This window comes from Perissodus microlepis, chromosome 8, assembly GCF_051167445.1.
Source record: "Perissodus microlepis isolate ML-2025 ecotype Zambia chromosome 8, ASM5116744v1, whole genome shotgun sequence".
In the NCBI taxonomy this organism is placed as follows: domain Eukaryota; kingdom Metazoa; phylum Chordata; class Actinopteri; order Cichliformes; family Cichlidae; genus Perissodus; species Perissodus microlepis.
In genome coordinates this window covers 24,712,840-24,735,751 of record NC_140468.1, presented here as the reverse complement: position 1 = coordinate 24,735,751, position 22,912 = coordinate 24,712,840, and the positions used below count along the sequence as shown (strand labels likewise).

The 22,912-nt window shown below is 40.9% G+C and overlaps 1 protein-coding gene across 2 annotated transcripts; it reads left to right on the top strand.

The window, feature by feature from the left end:
- The first annotated feature begins 512 nt into the window (after positions 1-512).
- Positions 513-21,037, top strand: sap30bp (SAP30 binding protein). 2 transcript variants are annotated; one of them, XM_084938351.1, is made up of 10 exons: positions 513-669; positions 2,226-2,335; positions 5,276-5,320; positions 10,769-10,808; positions 16,168-16,256; positions 18,708-18,799; positions 18,915-19,027; positions 19,103-19,161; positions 19,833-19,920; positions 20,316-21,037. In XM_084938351.1, the coding sequence occupies exons 1-10, from the start codon at positions 528-530 to the stop codon at positions 20,492-20,494; spliced, it is 957 nt and encodes a 318-aa protein (XP_084794477.1). In that variant the 5' UTR covers positions 513-527; the 3' UTR covers positions 20,495-21,037. The 2 variants fall into 2 exon arrangements, with proteins under 2 accessions (XP_084794477.1, XP_084794476.1); XM_084938350.1 differs by having other exon boundaries at positions 19,103-19,212.
- The last annotated feature ends 1,875 nt before the right edge of the window (positions 21,038-22,912 follow it).

Below are 22,912 nucleotides of genomic sequence, written 5' to 3'. Positions count from 1 at the left end.
TAATTTTTGTTATTAAACTCCTACTGGATACTGGGTGTTTGTTCTGAAGGTTGGTTTGCTTTACAGTGATGTATAAGACGTGTTGGTTTTTGTGCATCAAGTGTTTCTAGTATGTCAAAAAAAGGTCAAACACCATGTTGTCAGATATTGCAGGAGGTGTATAGAACAGGTTATGTATGCAGTAATGTGCAGCACAGGTTAAGTGCGTAACAGTTAGAGCATGAAAGCAGAATAAAATTTAAATGAGACTTTTAAAAAGTCTTAGCATCACAACTGGACATAGTATGAAATCATTCAGATTTTATAAGTTTTGGTTGGCATAAATGTAGTTTAGTGTTTCGTGTCTGTGAAACAATACCTAGAAAGTACATGTGTTGGGTGTAAACTGTAACGGATGAATGCCTAAGAGATGTTTACACAAGTATTTTTAAAGCTTCTTCCTGGTACAACAATAGAATGAACGCTGGCCAACAAAATGACTACATTTCCCAGTGGCAGACCGGTTCCTTCGGTGTGTTACCGTTTTGATGACGTCAATATTCTGCGACCCACCGTTTATGCGATACTACACAGAAATGGCGAGCGGTAAAAAGAGTACGCTGCTGTCGTCTTTAGCGGTCTATGGAGATGATTCAGAGCCCGACTCTGACCCTGAACAAGAAGAATCAGGTATATAAAAGTATTTAACTTCCTTTCATACCTTTAACGACTATGAAATACTTTGCTGTAGGTCCGCCAGCCTTACTGCGGAACTTCATGTGGGAGCTAACGTTAGCATGTAGCTAGTTAGACGATCTTCATGTTCATGTTGTTTTGTTCGTAAAAAATAATATGCGCATATTTCGCTGGATGGTGTTTTTTTATTGAGAGAAACTGTTGCCAAACGGAAATTAACATGCGTCTTTAGTTAACGGAGGAGGGTGCGTTTTGTGTCAGGATACCGGGTTGTGTTCTTGACTCCGAGATAACCTTGTTCACTGGTGAGATAGGCCCTTTCTCAATTCTCAAGTACGCGAGTCCGGACTTGCCGAGAACACGAGCACGGATTCGCGATTTGTACAATTGGAACACCAGCGTACTTGATGCTGTCACAGGTCCGGAGTTTTTACTGCCGTCCCTTTGTCTGTTTAAATCATAAGAACTGTCACTACACAGAGATGTGCTTCTGAATGTGGACGATGTGTCTTCTGCATGCAGTAATACAGTTCTGCTTGTGTTGAGTGATGTAAACAAACAATCGATCTTCGCTCTTCAAACATCAAAATTTATCATTTGATTTTTTTTATGACACAGCAATGGTGAATGTTCCCACCCTCTGCTCTTTGTAATTTAACGCAATCTTTCCGTTTTCGTATTTTGGATATGATTTTTGAGTACACCTTCGCAGTAGCAATTGACTGCAAAATAAAGCTACCGGAAATGTACAACCCTATATCCCAGTATATTTTCCCATAGTTGTGATCCACTGGCAGTTTTCATGTTGGCCTTATTATGTTTATTTCTCATATCGTCCTTTCTTAAAGAGCCAAAGCCTGTCTGTTGGCACACAGGGAACAAATATACTGATTTGTTTCTGGACTGCTGGATTATGACTTGTGACATAAGATCATTGTAATCCTAATTTTACTAACCCATATTTCAATTTGTTAATGGACAGAATAATTATCAGATTAATCTCAAATTAAGTAGTCATTAGCTACAGATGGATGTGCGTAATGTACTCCACTGGAAGCAACTACACCAGTATTAAAACCGCTTTACATTAATAACCCATTGATAAAATATACATCAGTATAAGGGGACCTTTTTGTCCACTGAGCTCTTCTAATTTTAAAGCTTAAAGTAAATTTCTTGAGAGCGAGAGAAATATAACACGTGGTTGTTAGTTGGCACAGAAGCTTTCAGAGCAGGGATTCATGAGTAAGTGCCAATTTAGGGAGTCGGTAAAGTTTTCAGAGTATAGTGACCATTAGTGAGGTCCCAGTGTTGCTGAGCTTTAGTCTAGGCAATGAGGGCTAGAACAGACAATTTAAAACTGAGAACGAACTCTTTCTTTGGCTATTTCCTGTTGTCTCATAGGCTGGCTTACTTTGAGGTTTCAATAGTTAGAATGATATCACTCAAAATTAGTTATGTGTGAAATAAAAGAATGATTTTGCTGCCTAATTGATTTCTTTTACTTCTGTGTCTTTGTGCCCCCCCCCCCCAAAATCTCGCATCAATAGGGGGGCGTGTAGGAAGCCTTGTATATCGCTATGATGAGGATGACCTGAACCAAACCGTGGACCCAGAAGAAAAAGAGTCTGCAGATGAAGACAGCAGAGAAAACAACTCGGTCAGTTTTGAATTCTGAGTTTTTTAGATTTTTTTTTACTCATCAGTCAGTTCCATTCCACTGATGTCTCTAGCTGACAGAAAAACAGTTCACGTGTTGTGTGCTCTCGGAGTATTGGTGTGTTTTGAGACATTGAATCTTCACTGAGTACAGAGGGGTTTGGGAGTCCGATTGCTTAGTCGGATCTGCATCATAATCAGGATCTCCCCACTACAAAATCAGCATCACCAAAGTACTTTTTTCCCCTCTTTTCTTTAGTTTTAGGTTCACATTATTTGATTTCTTTTAAGCATAAATGCAATCTTCAACATCCCCAAAAGTTGATTCTGTTTATCTGGATGTAACGTTTTCAGTGGGAGAAACGTTTCGTCACTCATCCAAGTGACTTCTTCAGTCTCGGCTGACTGCAGGTTTCCCCAATCTTATAAACAGTACATTTGCATAATGACTGAAACTAGCACCCCCGAAGGAGCAGTGGACTGGGAGATCAGTTTCTTGATCATTAAGATGCAAATTCTCATGACCATTGATCAAAGACCACTAATCAATGACAAAACTTCAACATCAAAAGGCTAACGGTTGGTTAAGACAAACCGTGGTTCCTCCTTTGTTTGATGTTGAATGCCACATATGTAGTCTTATCCATGCTTGCTTTATGCTTGACCTGGGATTGCACGAATGCAATCTGTGGGTGGTCACTGACAGCCTGTCTGCCTGCAGAGAATGTTTGTGGTCAGATGGAGCCAGGGTTAAAAATAAGAAACTTGTAATACAACTGATCTTTGAGCTATCTTGTCCTGTTGTTGGTCTGTCAGCAAGCTTCAGAAAAAAGCGAACTTTTAATGTACAAAGAGCTGAAGATTAACAGTGTTTAAAATCAATGAAGTGTCCACTGCAGGCGCTGTCTGTACTTTTACTGTTTTTACAATCTTTGATTTTTCCACGCTTCTCCTATTCCCGGTAATCTCTGCTATCACACCCCTCCCTATTCACTTGTCAACCAATCAACATTCACACCCAGTGACGTGTATTTGGGATTTTGCGGTGGCAAGTTTGTGATGGGTGAAAACCTCCGTCTGTACTCTGTCCAAAAGCAAACCAGAACGCAGACTGGCACATTTTTGGGACAATAAATTATGCTTTAGTTACTTGTTAGTTTTAGAGCTTATTCTTAAAGCGCTTCATTACAATGCTGTTTGTTTTCTCTGGCATCTTTGTGCAGATTACATTAGCTCACCAAAGTCGCAATATAGACAATGTTGTTAGGCTGAGAGTGGGTGCAGAGAAGCTATACAGACCCAAGCACGTATACAAGCATTATTATGAGAGCGGGTATTAGTGCTTTACTTTTTTTCCTCCATACTATTGCTGTAGCCACCTTTGCAAATGTTTTAATTTGCATCAAACTTTAAATGAAACTGTAAATTTTTGAAGTGTTCTTTGGGCACACATGTATCACACTCTTAACAGGGCTCGCAAAATTTTTCCAGTCGGGCTACCAAAATCTATCTCAGCCCTGCCCGTCGGGCTATCATAGGAAGGAAAAATATATGTCAATGCTTTTGCATTCTTTCGAAAGTGTAGCTGAGCAATTATGTCATTGGCATCGATGAGCCACTGTCAATATGTGACATATTGAAATCGCGTTTGAATTTGCGCTTGTTTTTTGCTTTCACTTTGCGATCGTGTGAACGGTGTATAGAGAGCGGCAGCACTGATTGGTGAGTGACGATTAATTGCGCACCAATTCCTCTGACATCGTCTTATCAGTGATTAGCTTACTATTCAGACATGACAAGTGAAATCTCACACAGCAAGCTTAAACATGTGAGAGGTTGATTGCGCAGAGAATCGCTGAGCGTTATGTGAGTACGTGTATAAAAGCAGCAGGATTTACGCCGGTGTTTTAGTTCTGCTCAGCCAAATAAGACAGGTCAGGGTGAAGAAGGGACAGCCAAAGAAAAGCCGACCACAAAACGGAAAAGTTATGACAAATCAGACAATGAGGCAAAAAAAAAAAAAAGCGCAGCTTTTTTGGTTTCATGGACAAAAGAATTTCTGTTGGAATATGACGAGCTAAATAACATAATGTTCTGCCTGGTGTGTTGTGAGTTTCATTCGATTTCTGAGTCGACAAGCGCCTTTGTTACTGGGACCAGTAATTTTAAGAAAGACCCCATCAGAAACCATGAGAAATACAAGAAATGCGTTATTGCTCAGTCTGCAATATCTTTCCCAGAACAAACACCAATTGCAAAAACATACTAAAAATAAACCTGAAAAATCTGTTTAGAACAGCGTACTATGTTGCTAAGAGTGAACTACCACTGGCAAAATTTAGCAGTCTTTGCAAACTTCAAAAAGCAAATGTCCTAGATCTTGGTTCCACTTACCTCTTACCCGTGACTCCAGTGGAAATGTCAGATTCAGGATCTGACACAGACTGATTCATGTTCTACACAGTTCTTACAAATTCATAGAAATTTCTGTTCAATGAGAACCAAGTATTTGAGTTGATTGTAATTTTTATACAATGTTGTGATTTGTATTTTAACAATTTTTTGATTAATTTTTGTTTCTGTTACAATATTATACTTTAATGTATAATATTGTAACGGAAACAAAACATAAAAAAATTTCTCTCTTTTTTATTCGGGCTACCTAAATTTATTTTGGGCTACCAAAAACTGAAGAGTGCCGGCTCAAAGGGCTACCAGAGATTTTGAAATTTTGCGAGCCTTGCTTAAGTTGCTAGAAATCACAGTCAGCCTTACAACCTCCCAGAAATGCTTTATTTAAGGCCCACTTGTAGATGAAATAGTTGACTAATAGGTTTTCAGCCCAGTGCTGGCTGTTGGTCCTGCTGCTCGGCTCCCCATTATGGTCTCTTTTCCTTTTTGCCCCTTACAGTGTTAACCTTCTGCATTTTTGTTTTTATAGGAAGTGGACGAATCTGACGAGGGGAGGGACGCAGATGACTTTGAGGTATTTGAACACTGTGGGATTGATTAGATTTAGTGATTAAGCCTGATTAGTTTGTCATTCTGTTTTGTGACTAACCTGAAGCACAGCGATGGCGGCCACAACATGCAGCAATAGAGCATATTCACTAGATGGTGCTGTGGGTTCATGGATTTGAAGTACGCTATGAGTCACTGATGCATCTTCATGTGTGGCTTAAAGTGAAGAGGTGAACCAGTGGTGTTGATTCTGTAAAGCACACTACTTGGACCTTCACACCATACTAACCCCACCCTTTGTATGTGTTTTCAAACTGTATGAGCCAGACGGTGTGCCAGCTTCCTGCTGCACTGTTTGGCAGAGGATGTATAGCTTGACTGAGGCTTTGATTTACAACATTTCTGTGATGGCTGTCTGAGGGGATTTTGTGAGTTTTGCCTGTTGGTTATGCCACATCATGAAGTGATGGCAATGAAAGGACATTGCAGTATGGTAATGATAACTGTGGTTCATGATGTGGTTTCTCAGTGCTGCGTGTATCAACATGTAGAGCTTTATTGCCATGGAAGAGAAATATTTCCAGGAAAGTTAATGAAACCTATTCTGTGTACTTTGTAGGGAAATACTTCACTTTCTTCTGTTGGGATGTGGTGCAAAATGAAAATTAAAAAAAAACAAAACAATTTGCAGCTCTCGTTAACCCGTATTTTATTCACTATAGAACATAAGAATCCCATTCACACCATAAATGAAGTGCTTCAGACTGAGACCACATCCTCCAAAGGGTCTCAGCGCAGTCGACTTGTTTTACTAGTGTGATTACCATGTTCACATCTGCACAAGTGAACTGAAGTAAGGCAGAAGAAAACCAGTTTGATTTAAATGGAGTAAACCTTCAGAGAGATTACAATGAATATCTGATCATTTAAAGTATATTCATATAATCTGGAGAATGTCTGTGTGCAAGGGACAGTTTTTATTTTACAAAGCATCCCAACTATTTTGGAAACAGGCCCGTGTGTTTAGTAGTGTTATTTAAACCTGCTGCAAATACCTTTTGTGAGCAGTTGCATTAAAAGCAGAGGTTGTCGTGTAATTTTGGCTACGTTGGGAGAGAGAGTTTAAAGCCTCGATGTGTTTTCTTGCTTTTGTTACCATCACTAAGATATTGTTATAAAGCAATAGGATACTACTCATTTTGGTTTTGCTAGAAATTCTGCAGCGAAATCTAGCAGCAGTGATGTAGTCTGCATAAGCAGATGTTAGGTCAACAGGCTAATATTTGGGTTTAGATTTAGAAACCCAAAAAGAGAGTGAATGTTTATATTAGCTTTCACTTTGTCCTCAAACTTATTGTCGTTTGCAGTTGGCTTATCTGTGAATGGCAGCTGTTAGGTGTTGGTGTGATACGTGTCTTAATTGTGAGTGTGCAGTGCCTCATTTAACCACAAAGACTGTTGTACTCGATAAGAACTAGGGATGGGTACCGGTATCCGGTGCCATGATGTCACCGGTTCTGACATAAACGGTAGTAACCAGACCGAAAAGCAGCGCACATTTCGGTGCTTTATTTCGGTGCTTTTTTTTCCTGAGCTGTGATACACTTTAGTTTCTAGCCAATCATTTTACGTTTCCGAGGATAGTAGGCGGGTCCAGGTACGTACGTTCTTTTAGAGCAGAGCTACAGATTAAAAATGCCCAAGGAGGACCGGTCAAATGTATGGCTGTACTTCACAGCAAAATATGCAAACTCAGCAGCCTGCAACAAGTGCTTTAAGCTGATACTGCGATACTGTCAAAGGAGGTAACACCTCAAATCCGATGAAACACCTGGCGACGCATAGTGTTTTTTTTAAAAGCCGAGAAATGCGCCGTATTTGATAGCTTGCTGCGAGACCTCACACCGTGCACATCTACTGCGGGTGGGTTGCCAGTTATCGGACCCGGAGCAACATCCCCCAAAAACCCGAAGAATAGAGTCCTGGCCCCTAGCCCTGCCATTGTAGCAGAAATGATGACGGATGATGATGGCAGCAGCAGCTGTTCTTCTCTGCGTGAGTAGCGTAATATTGGTCGTGTGTAATTTACGTTGAGTAGGCTAACCACGTTATTACATTAATGCATGTAAGGTAAACTAGCAAACATCATCATAGTTACATGCGGCTGTCTTCTTGTTTGATGGCAGATACTCCCTTCACCCTGGCCAAAAAGGCTAAAATGACCAAAGAAAAAGTGGAAAACAGTTAAACATGAGAGGTTTTTGGATAAAGTTTGTGTTTTTTCCATTGATTAAGCACTGCTTCCAGCCAAGAGTGATACCATATATGCCCTATAGCTGCCGAAAAGGCTAACATTGTTATCTTTTTACAAAAAAACAGCTGAACATGAGAGGTTTTTGGACAAAGTTGGTGTTCTCCATTCTTTAAGCACCGGTTTGAGCACCGTTTAAGCACCGGCACCCTTTTGAAAAGTACCGGTTTGGCACCGGTATCGGATAAAACCTAAACGATACCCATCCCTAATAAGAACTGTGGTTGGATATATCCAAGTTCTCCTTTAATGTTTTAGATTGTACTGTGATCTAGTCTGAGATCTTAAGAAAACATTGAGTTTACACATTCGGGCATGGGGAACTGTCTGCTGGAATGGAGATAAAGGGGATAATCTGTAGTGTGAAGCCTTTGTATTGTCGATAAAGTTGATAGTTCTTTTTAGATCTGTGATAGCTGTGCAGCAGAGCCCCCTACTACAGGAGAACGTTTCCTTGAAGAGCGTGCATCAGAGTCCCTATCGCTTAATTTCAAAGCACTGTTTCTGTTAGTTGGTGACCGACTGAGATATCGAGAAGAGGGGATCTGTTATGTTTCCAGTAATGCTTATTTAATAATTGCCTGGAAGTTTTAATTTTCAGTAAAATGGATTGTTCTATAATCTTGCTCATAATTTTTAAGCTTGCTGGAGGATATGTTAATTTAAAAAAAAATATTAGACAAACTAAATGTCATAAGTGACAGAGCTCTGAAATATTTAGAGATATTATTGTCCAACATATCTGTGAGTAGTGCTCTGAATTTTGGGATCCTCACCTTCTAGTACCATCTGGTGAAAAAGTCAGTTTTGTTTTTATGTGGTGTGACCAATTTATTTCATTTACACATTTTTTTAACCACTATCTCGACTATAATTCTCATTCTGTTACCCAAAATCTATGTGGTTTTATAAATCCAGGCAATTCTCTCCAGTGTTTCGTTTTTCCCAGTTTAACATGCTAACAAGTAGCACTAAGGTGTTAAGTGTTCCTTCGAGGCTAATGATCCTGGAGCTTGAACACTAAGGAAGGAGAAAAGCACTTGGCTGGAAAGGATGTGCAGCAGGTTAGGGTGATCAAGGATACAGATGGAAATGTCATAAACAAAAGAAGAGAGTGTATTGAGAAGGTGAAAAGAGTACTTTGAGGATCTCATGAATGGAAAAAAATGAGAGAGCAGATGGAGGACAGTTAGTGAATCAAGGTGTGCAGAGGATTAGCAAGGAGGAGGTGAGGCCAGATATGAAGGGTCGAAAGGAGGTTGGCCCAGAAAAACGCTCTGAAGATAATGAACCATACCAGGAGTTGTTGAAGCTAGATTAAGGAGAGACGTGACAATCAGTGAGCAGCATTATGGCTTTTTTGCACTGCAGATGCAATGTTTCCTTCTGAGAGTGTTGAGAGTACAGATCAGAAGGAGCCTCACTGTGTCTTTGTAGGTCTAAAGAAAGCAAATGGTGGCGTTTGAAGAGAGAAACTGTGATACTGCATGTAAAAGTGGAAGGGAAGTGAGGGTGGTGCAGGACATGTATGAGCAAGAAAGATGACAGATGAGCAGTGAGCAGGTTTAAGAGAGCTGGAGGTACGCTCTCAAGAGAAGAGGAATGATTTTGGACAGAAGAATAAGAGTAAAGGGGAAGCTTTGAGATGGTGAGGTGTGTGGTTTGGACACAGTGACGCTGAAAAAAGAACCACAGAGATCATTCATGAATGTAGTGAAAGAAGGTTATGTGACACAAAAAGGATGCTGGTAATAGGATGAGATGGAGGCAGATGATCCACTGTTTCATCTTCTCAAGGGAGCAGCCCAAAGGAGAGGGAAACAAAATAGTAATAATAATAATAATAGTAATAATACTCCTGCTATTGTAGCAGTGCTGAATGAGTCTGTTATAAGAGGGCAGCCCACATGCTAAAATGCTGCTGCTGCAGAGGCCTGAGTTCAAATCCACTTGGAGACCATTTTCTGTGGGTCTTCCACACACAGAACTGTTCCTGGTGACAAACAGACTGAACCTCATGTTCAGTGGAGTGCTCCTTTTAACGAGGAAGCATATCGCTTTGTTTATAGTGTAGTTGATACAATTAAAGCAATCCGGTCAGTCTTAAATCGTTTTTTCCCCAGTTTGCTGAATGTATAAAAAACGCTAACAGCTGATATTTCATACAGCTGTCTCACATAAATCCCATCGAGAAAGAAGAAAATATAGAAATTGAAGTAACCCCCTTATGGTGTATTCAACACCATATTCTGTTATTATAATAATGTAGCATTGGCCTTTATTACACTGTTTCCAGTCATTAAAACTTAAATGAGTAGATACGTGATCAGCGTCCCTCCAGTGAATAATCTTTTGGTATATGTGTGGTTACAAGTCCGTGTTTACTCATGCTAGACAGATGGCTTGACGATGTGTACAGTTAGCTGAAATTAGAAGGGCCTGTTGTTGATCTGAAAGGGTGGTAATATTTTTGGTGTGGCCTTGTGAGACGGCTAAATTTATATTCTCTGTACAAAAGTCCTCAAAAGCTGCTTACTGTGACCTTACTGTGAGGGCGAGCTAAAAGGGGAAGCCGTGCCAACTGGAGGATCAGTGAAGTGATGAGTGTTTTTGTTTTTTTTTTTTAAATTAATTAATTCGTTTAATTTTAAGCTCTATATCAAATTGTCAATTTTTTTTTGCTGGGGTTCTTTGCTGTATTTCCATGTCTTTCTGCCGTCCTCCCTCCTCCACCACCACCTTGTGATTTGGCCCACTTCAGGACAGTTCTTTGATGTGCCCGTGCAGTTGCTAGGTGACGGCATGATTCCTGTGAATAACAGCGCTGTTCTTTTGTGCTGAACCTGTGTTATGCCCACAATGCTGGCACAATAGGCGGCATATTTTAAGGGCTGTACAAGACTCCTCCTCCTGCTGAGCCAAGGCGTTCTCTGGAATCTTCTAAGATTTACAGTTCAGGCTTCTGTTACTGCTAAGAAACTGCTCTGTAGTGTGTGAAGTCTGCTTCTGGGTTCTGTGATTTTTAGGTTTCAGGTATACAGAGAATGAGCTTTTGTCTTTATTTCCCACCATCGAGCACTAATGATAAAAAGAGGCCTAAATGTCCCCTGTTTTTTCATTTTTCTGCCCTCCCACTCTCACCCCTTTTCTTGTGATTTCTAGATCTCAGAAGCAGAAAAAAAGGACCCCAAGGAGCTAGTTGGTGAGTATACCCATGAACTCGCACGTGCTCACGCAGAATATAGAGCAGCAATTAAAGGATTAAAGTAATCCTTGTGCTCAATCTTTAACTTTGAACAATAAACTGACCCTACACAGAAGTATTAGCCCAAGCCTGTGATAAATTCCCCTCTGTTGTCCACAAGCTCTTAAAATGGACTTCATTAGAAGTTTTTTTTAAGACCTCATCTAATATATATATGCAGTGGAACCCCGACTTACGAAATTAATTTGTTCCCGAGGGTCTTTCGTAAGTCGAAGCACCCATTGCACGTTTTGAGGCGATGCTGAACGATAGGCTAATTGCTAACTAGAACCACAATACGTCGTTCAAGTGGAACAGCGAAGCACAAGTACGGAAGCCAAGGGGTTGTCACATGATTCGGAAGGCATTGTGGGCATTGTAGGCTTGGCTGAGCCAATCAGAGCCAGCGGTTTCGTTACTCGGGCATTTTGCCGTAACACGGGCAGAAATATTGCCGTTCACTGCCTTCGTAACTTGAATTTTTCGTGGAACGGGGTATTCGTAAGTCAGGGTTCCACTGTATATACAGGGTGGGCCATTTATATGGATACACCGTAATAACATGGGAATGGTTGTTGATATTAAAGTCCTGTTTGTGGCACATTAGTATATGTGAGGGGGCAAACTCCTCAAGATGGGTGGTGACCATGGTGGCCATTTAGAAGTTGCCCATCTTGGATACAACTTTTGTTTTTTCAATAGGAAGAGGGCCATGTGACACATCAAACTTATTGGTAATGTCACAAGAAAAACAATGGTGTGCTTGGTTTCAACGTAACTTTATTCTTTCATGAGTTATTTACAAGTTTCTCTTTGTTCACAGCCATTAACATGTCGAAGAGGTTAACATGTGAGGAGCGGATCGAAATTGTGTTGATATCTGGTGAACGCAGTAACCGGGTCATTGCAGCAGATTTCAATGCAAGGCACCCTACGAGACCACCCATCTCCCATGCTACAGTTAGCAAACTGCTCGCTAAGTTTCGTGAAACTGGTTCAGTGTTGGATTTGCCAAAATGTGGACGCAAGAAAACTGTCACTAATGAAGAAACATCAGTGGCTGTCCTAGCTTCATTCAGCAAGAGCCCACAGCGTAGCACTCGCCGCATGTCACTGGAGACTGGCATTAGTCGAACATCCCTTCGGCGGATATTAGCTACTCACAAATGGCACCCTTAGAAACTCCAGCTACTGTAGCATCACGAGGATGACCCAGATCGGCGCACAAAATTTGCAGATTGGGCAAAACAAAAATTGGAACAGGACCCTCAGTTCACGCAGAAGATTTTGTTCAGTGATGAGGCAAACTTTTATGTGAATGGTGAAGTTAACAAACAAAACCACCGCTATTGGTCTGACACTAACCCACATTGGATGGATCCCTCCAAGACTGTTGGAACAACAAAAGTGATGGGTTCGACATGTTAATGGCTGTGAACAAAGAGAAACTTGTAAATAACTCATGAAAGAATAAAGTTACGTTGAAACCAAGCACACCATTGTTTTTCTTGTGACATTACCAATAAGTTTGATGTGTCACATGGCCCTCTTCCTATTGAAAAAACAAAAGTTGTATCCAAGATGGCCGACTTCTAAATGGCCACCGTGGTCACCACCCATCTTGAGGAGTTTGCCCCCTCACATATACTAATGTGCCACAAACGGGACTTTAATATCACCAACCATTCCCATGTTATTACGGTGTATCCATATAAATGGCCCACCCTGTACATATATATATATATATATTATGTGTAGTGTTTGATTAAGTCATATTGCTGTAAGTGCTCTGAGACTTTGCAGCGACATCAGCGGCCAAGTTTGAACTCGTAACTATGCAACTATGTTACTCACTGTAAATGAATGTAAAGATGCAGACAAGACCAGGAGGCATTCATTGCAGTGAAATGTGGATGGCTATAATTATACTCCAGTACATTAGCCGAACTTTGTAGAGAAATACAGTTTTAACATAAACTGTATTTCATATACAGTTTATGTTAAAACTGTCCAATATCCAGTGACTGAGTGATTATAAAGATGGGTTTTCCAACAACAGCCTTGTTGCTTTGCTGGTTAGCCACATAGAGCTGAGATGGTTATTGCCTGGTTAAAGTTGTAATCTTTAATAGTTTAGTTTTATCCTTAATAAAGCCCTCCTGAAATGAATTTAAAAAGATGTGATGATATATAGATGGCTGCTACGATCATCCAGGAGGTGCTAAATTGCATTCGATTTACGTTAGAGCTTGATGTCTTTGCAGAAAACCTGTGATTCTTCAGCTAAATGTAATCCCCGGGAAATCCAGTTTGCCTTTTTTAGTCAAGTGTAAAAAAGATATTTAAAAAAAAACAAACAATTGTTGTAGAAAATTACACCTTTTGGAAAAAATATAGTATATATTCTGACTTATCCTTTGTAGAACCTAATAGCACTCAAAGCTGAGTGCCTCAGACATGGCTGTAATCATTTGCTTAAAAGGATAATAATACATTTGTTGAATTTCTTTCAAAAATATGTGAAAGAATCAGATTTTTTTTGCCATGCCAGCTGGGTGTTGGTACAGTAGGTGTATGAATCACTACCTAGACCTAGTTGACTTATTCAAGCCTCTTTGTCCACTGACTGACAAATGAAGGACTAACAAGGACCTGGCAGTGGTTAGTGAGTAATGACTGATCTGTACAGGTGTGTAAGGAAACATCAAATCAGGCAGGATATGAGTGATACAGGGAGTGGCGTTTTATACACCAACCTCTTAGACTGTAAACCTCTGGCACTGACCGTCTCTCTCTGCTGTTGGCTAATGCAGCCCCCAGCTGGATGCGGATGATGGCACAGATTAGGCAGTGCGACACCCATTCGACACGTGGTAATGCATTGCCGCGAGGGTAGACAACTCATAATTACAATTAAAATTATGTGATTTGTCATGGATTAAATGTTTTATTTTGAAAGAATGTCTCGCAGAAAACGAGTGTGAGAAGAGTTGTGTAACATATTTGTTTATAAAATGGATGAAAATCATTTTAAAAGGTGTCAGCACATCTCACTGTGTAATATCTGCCATCACTCTCCACGAGAGGAATGGCCTCTGCTCACAAATAATTTCCCGCTACCGTCACCTCTTCCAAACTTCTAGCCTGGCTCAGGCATAAAAACAAGTCCCAGAGGAAAAGGAGATGCACTAGCACGATTTTAAAGCTTTCAAAGCAGTTGCTATTGCCACGAGTGTACTGTAGTGTCAGTGTGACTCATAGCCTGAGCCCGGACCCTTGGCATTCCTGCAGTGGAGCTCAGCTCCTCCGTCTTGTCTGTCAGTAAATGTCACAGAGCATCTGGCTAAAAGCCTTCTGTCAGCAAGCTGAAGATGGCTCTTTGTCTGTTTACTGAAGGGACGGACATTGTCTGCCTTTCCCAGAAAAAAACCCCAGGGCACAGACTTTGACTTTCTGTCTGTTTTTAGGAAGACAGATGGTGATTTACAAACAGAATATAATCTTTTCTCTGTCTGTTTATTACTCTCAGATTCTTCCTGTTGTTTGAGAATATTCCTTCCCATGCTGCGCTGAATAATTAGCAGGGATTTATTTATTTTTGTATTTTTACACAGGCTGTGATTTATTCACACTTACACTGCTGCTACCATCCGACGCACTTTACTTTAGTGTTTAGAGTTTGTACAAGGGCACAAAATTATCAAGTAAATCTCAGGTTGTTTTAAGTGGATTAGCAGGCTTCCACACTGTTAAACCTTGTTGCAGCAGCACTGTTAGACAGTGTTTGCAAGTCTTTGTGTAGAAAGAGTTTTATAAAACACCAAGCTACCACCTAATGCCTCTGAGTCATCGGACTTGCCTTGTCAGGTTTTTATTGTTTGGGGCTACAGAAGTTTTCTGTCTCTAATAACTGAGGTTTAGTGCCACAGACTATTTACACAAGACCAGTTCATGTTCACGTAACTGAATATCTCTGTATATCTCTATATATCTCTAAACTAGTTCACATCTTAGGCATGCGTATGAACCTATGCACATGCATGCTTAGCTTTACTTTTGTGTCTAGCCAACAGAGGGAACGCCCTGCCCCTCCTTTACCCCAGCGGGGGAGGTTAACTATAACCATATCAGTTATCCAACAAAAGGGAAAGAGAGGTGCTCCGCCTCTTAGTCTAACATGCGGGCAATCGGTGCACCAAAACAGTATAGACATGTGCGCCTCTGTGGACCCATATGATCATGATCAGCAGGCTGATGAATATAGAAAATGATTAGCATCGTGTCTGCACACGAGCAGAGTTCAGCTCTGGCACATGTTGCTTAACTGTGTTGCAGTAATGTTTCTGCTCACATAGAGCCAAGATGATGCAGTCTCCATTATTTCCAAACACAGGTTTTCCACTTTGCCTCAGTCCATTTTAAATGATGGCTTGCTAAGAGAATTGTCTATTTTTAATCCTGTAACACCTGAAGGGGAGCTCAGGTTTGGTTTTTGGTCTTGTGTCAGGAATTTGAATATATACTCTGATAAATGACTTTGGGTCTAACGGGATTTTTTTCCCTTATGTTCCCTGATTGAAAGCTGGGTGGGATGTTTTCTTTTGAATTGAATAAAAACATTAAATCGAAGAATAAAAGTAATTGGGTTGTGTGTATGTGATGATGGGATTTTGCTCTGCTCTGTAAGCTAAAGTGTTCAACAAGACACAGTAAGCACTTTTTTTTTTTTTTTGGTCTTTTCACGTCCAGTCAGGTTTTTACTTGTCAGTGTTCTTCATAGAACTTCAACAGACACGAGTTCCTCCATCCGCACATGCATACACTTGCAGCATCTACTCACCGAAGTACTGACAGCTCTAAATGACTGTGTCTGTGTGATTAAGAGTTAGAGTGACACAGAAGAATGCCTGGCCTGCAGTCAGAGAGAGCAGAGGGAGACAAGTCGAGCAAGGAGAACAAAACAAAGGAGACGAAAGGAGTCTGCCTTCTCTATACAAGCCCCAACAGCAGCCACTCCCTGCCTGGGACATGCTCTCTTCATACCACACTGCCCTGTAAAACTTACTAGCACACACTTAGGAGTAATATGAACACAAGAGTGCTTAGGAATTCTCCAGTAATACTTTGACGCACATTAATCGAGTTTCTTCTCCAATTCATGTCCGTATTCCACCACCACCTCTCCAATTTCTCATTTGGTAGATGCACTTCTACATTTTAGCCGTCTAACGTAGCTAATCCTGCATGTAAAGACACGCAGGGAAAGCCACAGAGGTGAAAGCACATTAGGCTTATGTTTATTTTTCTTTCCTTCCAGCTCTGTTTTCAGAAAAGGTGAGAAACATGTCACCTGACGAGATCAAGATCCCCCCCGAACCCCCCGGACGCTGCTCCAGCCATCTACAGGTACCCAACACCACTGTTAAACGTTCTCTTAACCACATACATTTGCAGCACATGCTTTAATGCTGTTGTATCATGCAAGCAGCTTGAGTAACACCACCCAGGCCACAGTTATGCCTGCTAATCAGATTGGGGGGGAGAGTGTGTGTGGTTAAAGCTGGGGTTTGGGATTTTATAAGGGCTTGATTTAATAATCTGGGGTTTTTGTAGACTTGTTTATGTGCTGGATAACGACTTTCCAGGTAGTAAATTCATCCTCCTAAAAGAACTTGTCATTAGCTTAAAAAAGAAGAAATTGGTTCCATGGGGAGAGAAAACAGTCTGCGCTCACAGGCATAAGATCAGATTTAAAAACCAAGACTTGAAACGCTAAAGGTTCGAAGCTGCCTCATCCACACACGAAACATATGGGATATTTATGCACTGAAAATAACCTCCTGTTGACGCCAAGCGACTCATTTAGCTTTCACTTGTTCCCTCTTGGGTTAGAAATACATTCTGGTGGCGACATAAATCCTGAGGCGCACCCCTGTAATTAAACCAGCACACAGTGTCATCCTCAGTCTGCTCAGCATCACCACCGCTGATTTCTTTTCGCTGCTTTGTATTTTCGGCGCTTCCAGCTTCAGTCGGTTAGGTTTGTCTTCTGAGGAGCAAAGGCAGGTCAGGACATACAGCTGACTTAGTAAGTGAACAGCTCAGCAGTATCCCCTCTGGGCTGACATTCCCCCACCTATCAGACGAACAACTAATGATTCACCTTCACCAGAGGAGCTGCAGCACATGTACTCTCACAGTATGGTTTAATTGGATTTCGCAAATATTCTGTTTTTCCTGTCAATTCACCAGCGCTGGAATGTAGCCACTTTGTGAACTGTTTCCAAATGCCTTTTGCAATCATACCGCGACCTTGAGATTAGAGCAGATTAGAGCGATCCACTGGCTGCCAACTCACTGAGCTCAGTCTGAAACTCGGATATCTCTGGAGAAGATTTCTGTTTTAGGAAAAGCTGACCACAATATCTGTTTTTATTTTTTATAAGTCTGCATTTGACAAAATTTTGCTGCTGGAAATTCAAGTGAAACCTTCTGAGGGAGAGACAGGAAGTGTCCAGACTGGTCCAAATCAGAGCAGCAGAATCACTATCATGTGTTAGCCTAATAAAAAAACAAACAAACAACAACAAAAAAACACTTGCAACAGCTCCAATAGTTTTATCAGTCACCAGTAGGTTTGTTGGGGCTTTACATCAGTGTAAAGTAGATATTTGAAGATTGTACCTGTTATAGAGAGAGTGTCAAATTGGAAGACTTGTAAAGATGTTTTCTTTTGTAGTTTAAAAGTTAAAATGTGACAACATGTGTAGACAGTCTGCAACAAGTGTCACTCACAGTTTCCTCTTATGCATTTTTGGCTACTTCTTTAATAAAAAGAAATAACATCACTGCCAGTGAGTGCTTAAATGCTGACAGTTGTCAGCTATACTTGTATAGGTTATTTCAAAGGATCTACATGTATCAGTGCAGAAGTATAAATGAAGCTCGGGCTTCTAATGTCATTTGTACAACACCAAAGTGTTGCCTTCATAACAAATGCATAACTTGTAATTACAATTTAAGTGGGGCATACAGTTACTTTAAGGTTGCAGAGTGTCCATAGTGACAATGCTGTGAGCATGTTTGTTTTTGCATTTTCTGTGGGAGTCTATAGGGATGGACTCATCTTGGAACAAACTGCATATTTTGGTGCTGATCTATGCTTACCTTCAGCCATTGCCTTGTTTATTTCACTGTTTATTGACATCCTATTTGTGGTTTTACATGTGGCAGAGGGATGCTTATTGAACCTTGAAAGTAAATAGAATTCATTATAGTCCAGATATGTTTAATATTAGTGTGCTTGTTAATCTCAAGAATCCACACAAGATATTTTAATTAAGTCGGGGATTTATTGTGCACATTTAAAGAGTTTACTTGAGGAAGGTCAGAAAGTACATCTTCAAAAATAATTTTTTGTAGTTGTTTACATCAAATTATCCAGCCAATAGGGATGGCTTTTTAGAAATCACTAAGATTAGAAGCACAGGAATTAGTTTTGTTGTTGTTAACACAGTAACAGTGGACCTAGACATGTAGTGATGATAGAGATACCTCTATGGATGAACAAGAACACTATCCTCTTATTTCTTCTTTTTCTATATTAAGACCTCATGCATCACTGTGGATCTGGGTACATGTGCCAGCTCTATGTGGTTTAGTTGAACGTGGATGTGAAATATTTCTCAGCAAATTCAGGAAACCCATCTACAGTAACTCCATTCCTGGTATAAACATGTTGTTTATTTCGTAAGTGACACTGCATTGTGACACAAGTGAAGTGAATTGTAACAGCGGTGTGTGTGCGTGTGTGTGCGTGTGTTCTCTTCCTTCACCAGTTTGTCTGTTTTGTAACAGGAGAAGATTCATAAGCTGTATGAGAGGAAGCTCCATGGAGATTTTGACACAAACGCCCATATCCAGCAAAAGAAGGAATTTAGAAACCCAAGGTATGCAGCTCAGCTGGAGAATGCACCCACACCGTCAAACGCACACATGGGCTGTCAGCTACACGTGACAGCAGATGTACTGTTTGACTCTTATGAAGCTCCTCTTTGTTTTCAGTATTTACGAGAAGCTCATTCAGTTCTGCGCTATAGATGAACTGGGAACCAACTACCCAAAAGATATGTTCGATCCTCATGCCTGGTCGGAAGACTCTTACTATGAAGCTCTCGGTAAGTCTTTTTATTTTCGCTTACTTGTTCTTTGTGATTTCATATCAGCGCTCATAATTGCTTTTAATCCTCCAGCCAAAGCTCAGAGGGTGGAGATGGACAAACTGGAGAAAGCCAAGAAGGAACGGACCAAGGTGAGCCTAACGACAAAGAAGAGTGGATTACTCTGTCAGTCTGCATCAGGGGCAAGTCTCCACCAGCTGTACTTCATTTCTACTTTACCTCCGTCTGACACACAGAAATCAATGTTGCCAAGTTGAGCTCTCGTAACAGCAGCTCGGGCCCAGCCCAGGGCAGATGTACTTGTCGGCTTCACCCATTCTGGGTTGCTACATAAAAACCAACTGCTCCCCCCACCCCCCCAGTACGTCTTTCTTTGCTATGGATTCTTTTGACTTTATGCTGGGCATCATTTCAGACAGCTAAATGCTGGGGGAGATGGGAGTTTCCAAGGACAATGTTGTTTAAAAACATAGTGATACCTGCTGCCATCAGCAGCATCATTCCTGCTGTTGCACTGAGCTGGACTTGAATGAACATGTAGAGCACAGCAGCTATTCTGCCTGATGTGAAATGAACACACTGTTATGTAGCTACAGTATTCAAGCTAAGAGACATCAGAGCTGTTCACAGTATTTGTAGTTGTGCAAAATGCTTCGCTTACATATTATTGTAACCTCTGCTGTAGATTCTTAAGTTGAGCTTTTCAGTGACTGCGGTCAAGTTGTTTTTTTAAACAATAATAAATCAAACAATTTAAACCAGTGTTTTAATATGTGTGTGTGTGTGTTGTTGTTTTTTCCAGATTGAGTTTGTCACGGGGACTAAGAAGGGCACCAACCCCTCCAGCACAGCAGCCTCCACCACCAGCAACACCACAACTACATCCACAGGTAAAGCACTGCAACATCTGCTAGCTTCAGCTTGCTCCAGTAGTAGTGTGATCAGATTGGACCTCAGGTGTACACGAACAAATGAGGTTATTGGGTTAGTGAGGTACAGTCCAAAAATCTTAGGCCACTTCTTATTTGTTTCTATTTTGCTTCCAAGAAGCCGGCTCTTCTTTTTCTTTGCTGCTTTTTCAGGCTTTTTTTGTTTGTTAAGCCATTGTTACAGATAACAGACACAGTAGCAAATAAACAATTTTAAAATTAATATAATTTTTAAACGCTTTGTTTATAGCAGGCGGTCACAAAAATGAGATGAACGATGCATCCTGCCAATCGGTTAATCCAGAAAACACAGACCTGCTCTTACTGACTCCTCCCCTGTGTTTACTATGTCACAGATGCCCAGAAGAGGAAAAGTAAGTGGGACTCTGCACTCCCTGTGACCCTGGCCCAGCCCACCCTCATCACAACCACAGCCACGCTGCCCGCCGTCGTCTCTGTGACAACAACAGCAAGCGGTACCAAGACCACCGTCATCTCCGCAGTGGGTACCATCTTAAAGAAAGCGAAGCAGTGAGGATGATGAACGGGCTGCAGCGTGACCGATGGCCTGTATTGTGTTGCATATGTGAAAAGTGATGGACACATTTTCAGAACCAGCCCACAAATTCTTTCTGCTCCTCGTGGACTCACAAAGACTAAAAACTGCCTTCTATCTCTGGGATTGTATCTGCATTATGGCATCACAAAGCCAAACTGAGCACGGGGACAATACTCCTCTGTAAATCTGATGCATGCAGATCTTTCTAAACAAGCGACTATGTCATTGTGCTTTTTTCTTTTTCTTTATTTGATGGCAACATTTGTTTATTTAAGACAGGAAATTATTGAAACTGTAAAAGGGTCCCTCACAGAACAGATGTAGTTGAAATGTCTGAAGTTTATTTTTCTATCCATAGTTGTGGTGCAGTATTTTCATGCCTGCTGTAGCACTCGATTGTAATCGTTCTTCTGTGGCACAGTGAATGACTCTGAGCTGAGATGTTTGTTTTTGTTTTTTTACTCTTGTACGTATGTATTGATAAGAAGGTGAATAAATGGATGAGATGTTGCCTTTTCACTTGGTTTCTCGTCATTTGCACAAACTGTGATCACTCAGTCCTCTGTCATTTCACATATGGCTGCTTCTAAGAGAGCGTTACGTCTTTGTGCTTTGAAAGGACGCTCCGTGGTTATCCAGGAACAAGCTCTTATTGACTGCACGCATTGGCCTGAATCTGGACTGAAGACTCTCTCTGGCTTTCGTGCAGATGCCGCCAACACATTCAAACAGTTTTTATCTTTTCTTTCAGGGCGAAGCATCTGTGTTCCAGGTGAGGTTATGCTCACTCTAACCTCACACTCCTCATCTGACTTCTCTGGAAAGGGGAGTGTCAAGACATTTATGTGATTATGAGGTACTGTAGTGGGTTAAAGCTGGCAAGAATCAGCAGGCTCTGAGCTGCCTTGAATTTTAAAGCAGCAGCACGTCCCATTAAGTTATTTTTAAAAGCTGCGCATAGTTTTTCATAACCTTTCATTCTTGGAAGGTGGGTGCAGTCCTTTAACTTGCCTAACTAAATATCTGAAATATGCAAAAGTAAATGTCTTCCTTGTTTTCCGGTTGTTTATCAGAACCTCACCCTGCGTTCCCAGTCATGATGTTGTCGTATAATCATCCACGATGCCCTGCAATTAGACTGATGTAAATATACTGTGCACAGCTTTGCGATTAACTTTATACTTTGTCCTCAATCACAAGCTGACTTCCTAAATTGGCTCTCACTCATTAAACCTTTGGTATTAGAGGCTGGAGAAGACTCTGCGTTCTGAATCTGAGCTGTCGGTGCGACTCCTGAGGGAGGTTTAAAGTGCAGATTATGGTTTAGCACTGACTCATTTATGACATTCAGTTGAATCATACCCATATTTGGCCACAAGCCTTTATAGAAGTCATGCATTTGGTAGAGTTGCATGTTCGTGTTCTTGTTGCATCTCAACATGTTTTTGCAGAGCCTGGAATGCAAATGAATGGCTGAAAAACAAGACTGCTGGTGGCACAACTGTGATTTCTCCGAGCTTCAGTGATTGAGGATAGAGGAAATACAATTAGAGCCAGACTGGAGGTGATTGGATAGTTGTTTTATCACGTTTGGCTGATGTTATCTGACTTGAAAGCTTATAACTTGAGCCCTGTGCTTTGGCGGGGCCTGCCCTGTAGTGCTCTGTTTGTCCCATAGTCATGCCTTGCAGCTTCCTGGGAGCACCTGGCAAGTCCTCCCGGAGCATTTAATAGCTGGAAGTTGCAGTCTTAGATCTCTCCATTGACTCAGCGTTATGCTATTTGCTTCATGGGCTTTACTTCAGCTTTTACAGTTTACACCACCATACTCTTGATACATTTAATATTCAAACAGTCATCCAACTGCTAAAACCCTGATAACACTGGTAGAATTTGGACAGTGAAAAGTTAAAGGCCCCTTTTTCCTGAAAACTCACATTAATTCAGCCATCTAGAAGTTAAAATATACATATGAAAATGGGCATGTATGTAGCAGTATATTTGTTTTTATGTTTAGGTGTTTTTATAAACCTTCATACACAATTAAAACCTTAGTAAGGTTGATTATTCATTTCTATTTTGTTTTTTCTTTTTAAACCTTTTCCCCTCGGGTTATTATTCAAAAGCAACAAAAGAGGGCCTACACTTTGGAGGTGAGCCCGCCAGACACACCCAATGTACAGCTTGTGCTGAGCAGGTTACAACTTTACCCTATTTATCCACTGTCATCACGATATGACTCAAAAATGTGTACACAAAAACCCTTATGTTAATACATTTTAAAACTTGTGTTAATGTAGCTAAACCTGATTAAAAAAATCCCCGAGCCACTATTTAATAAAACTCCATTTTTCCCCCTAACCCAGGTAACCCAGCTAGCTACAAACGACTACA

Excerpts from the sequence above, each read along its gene's own strand:
- sap30bp (XM_084938350.1), top strand. The coding sequence starts at position 528 with ATGACGTCAATATTCTGCGACCCACCGTTTATGCGATACTACACAGAA. Across the intron at positions 16,257-18,707 it reads GCTGCTCCAGCCATCTACAG|GAGAAGATTCATAAGCTGTA; the intron begins GTACCCAACACC and ends GTTTTGTAACAG. Across the intron at positions 18,800-18,914 it reads AAGGAATTTAGAAACCCAAG|TATTTACGAGAAGCTCATTC; the intron begins GTATGCAGCTCA and ends CTTTGTTTTCAG.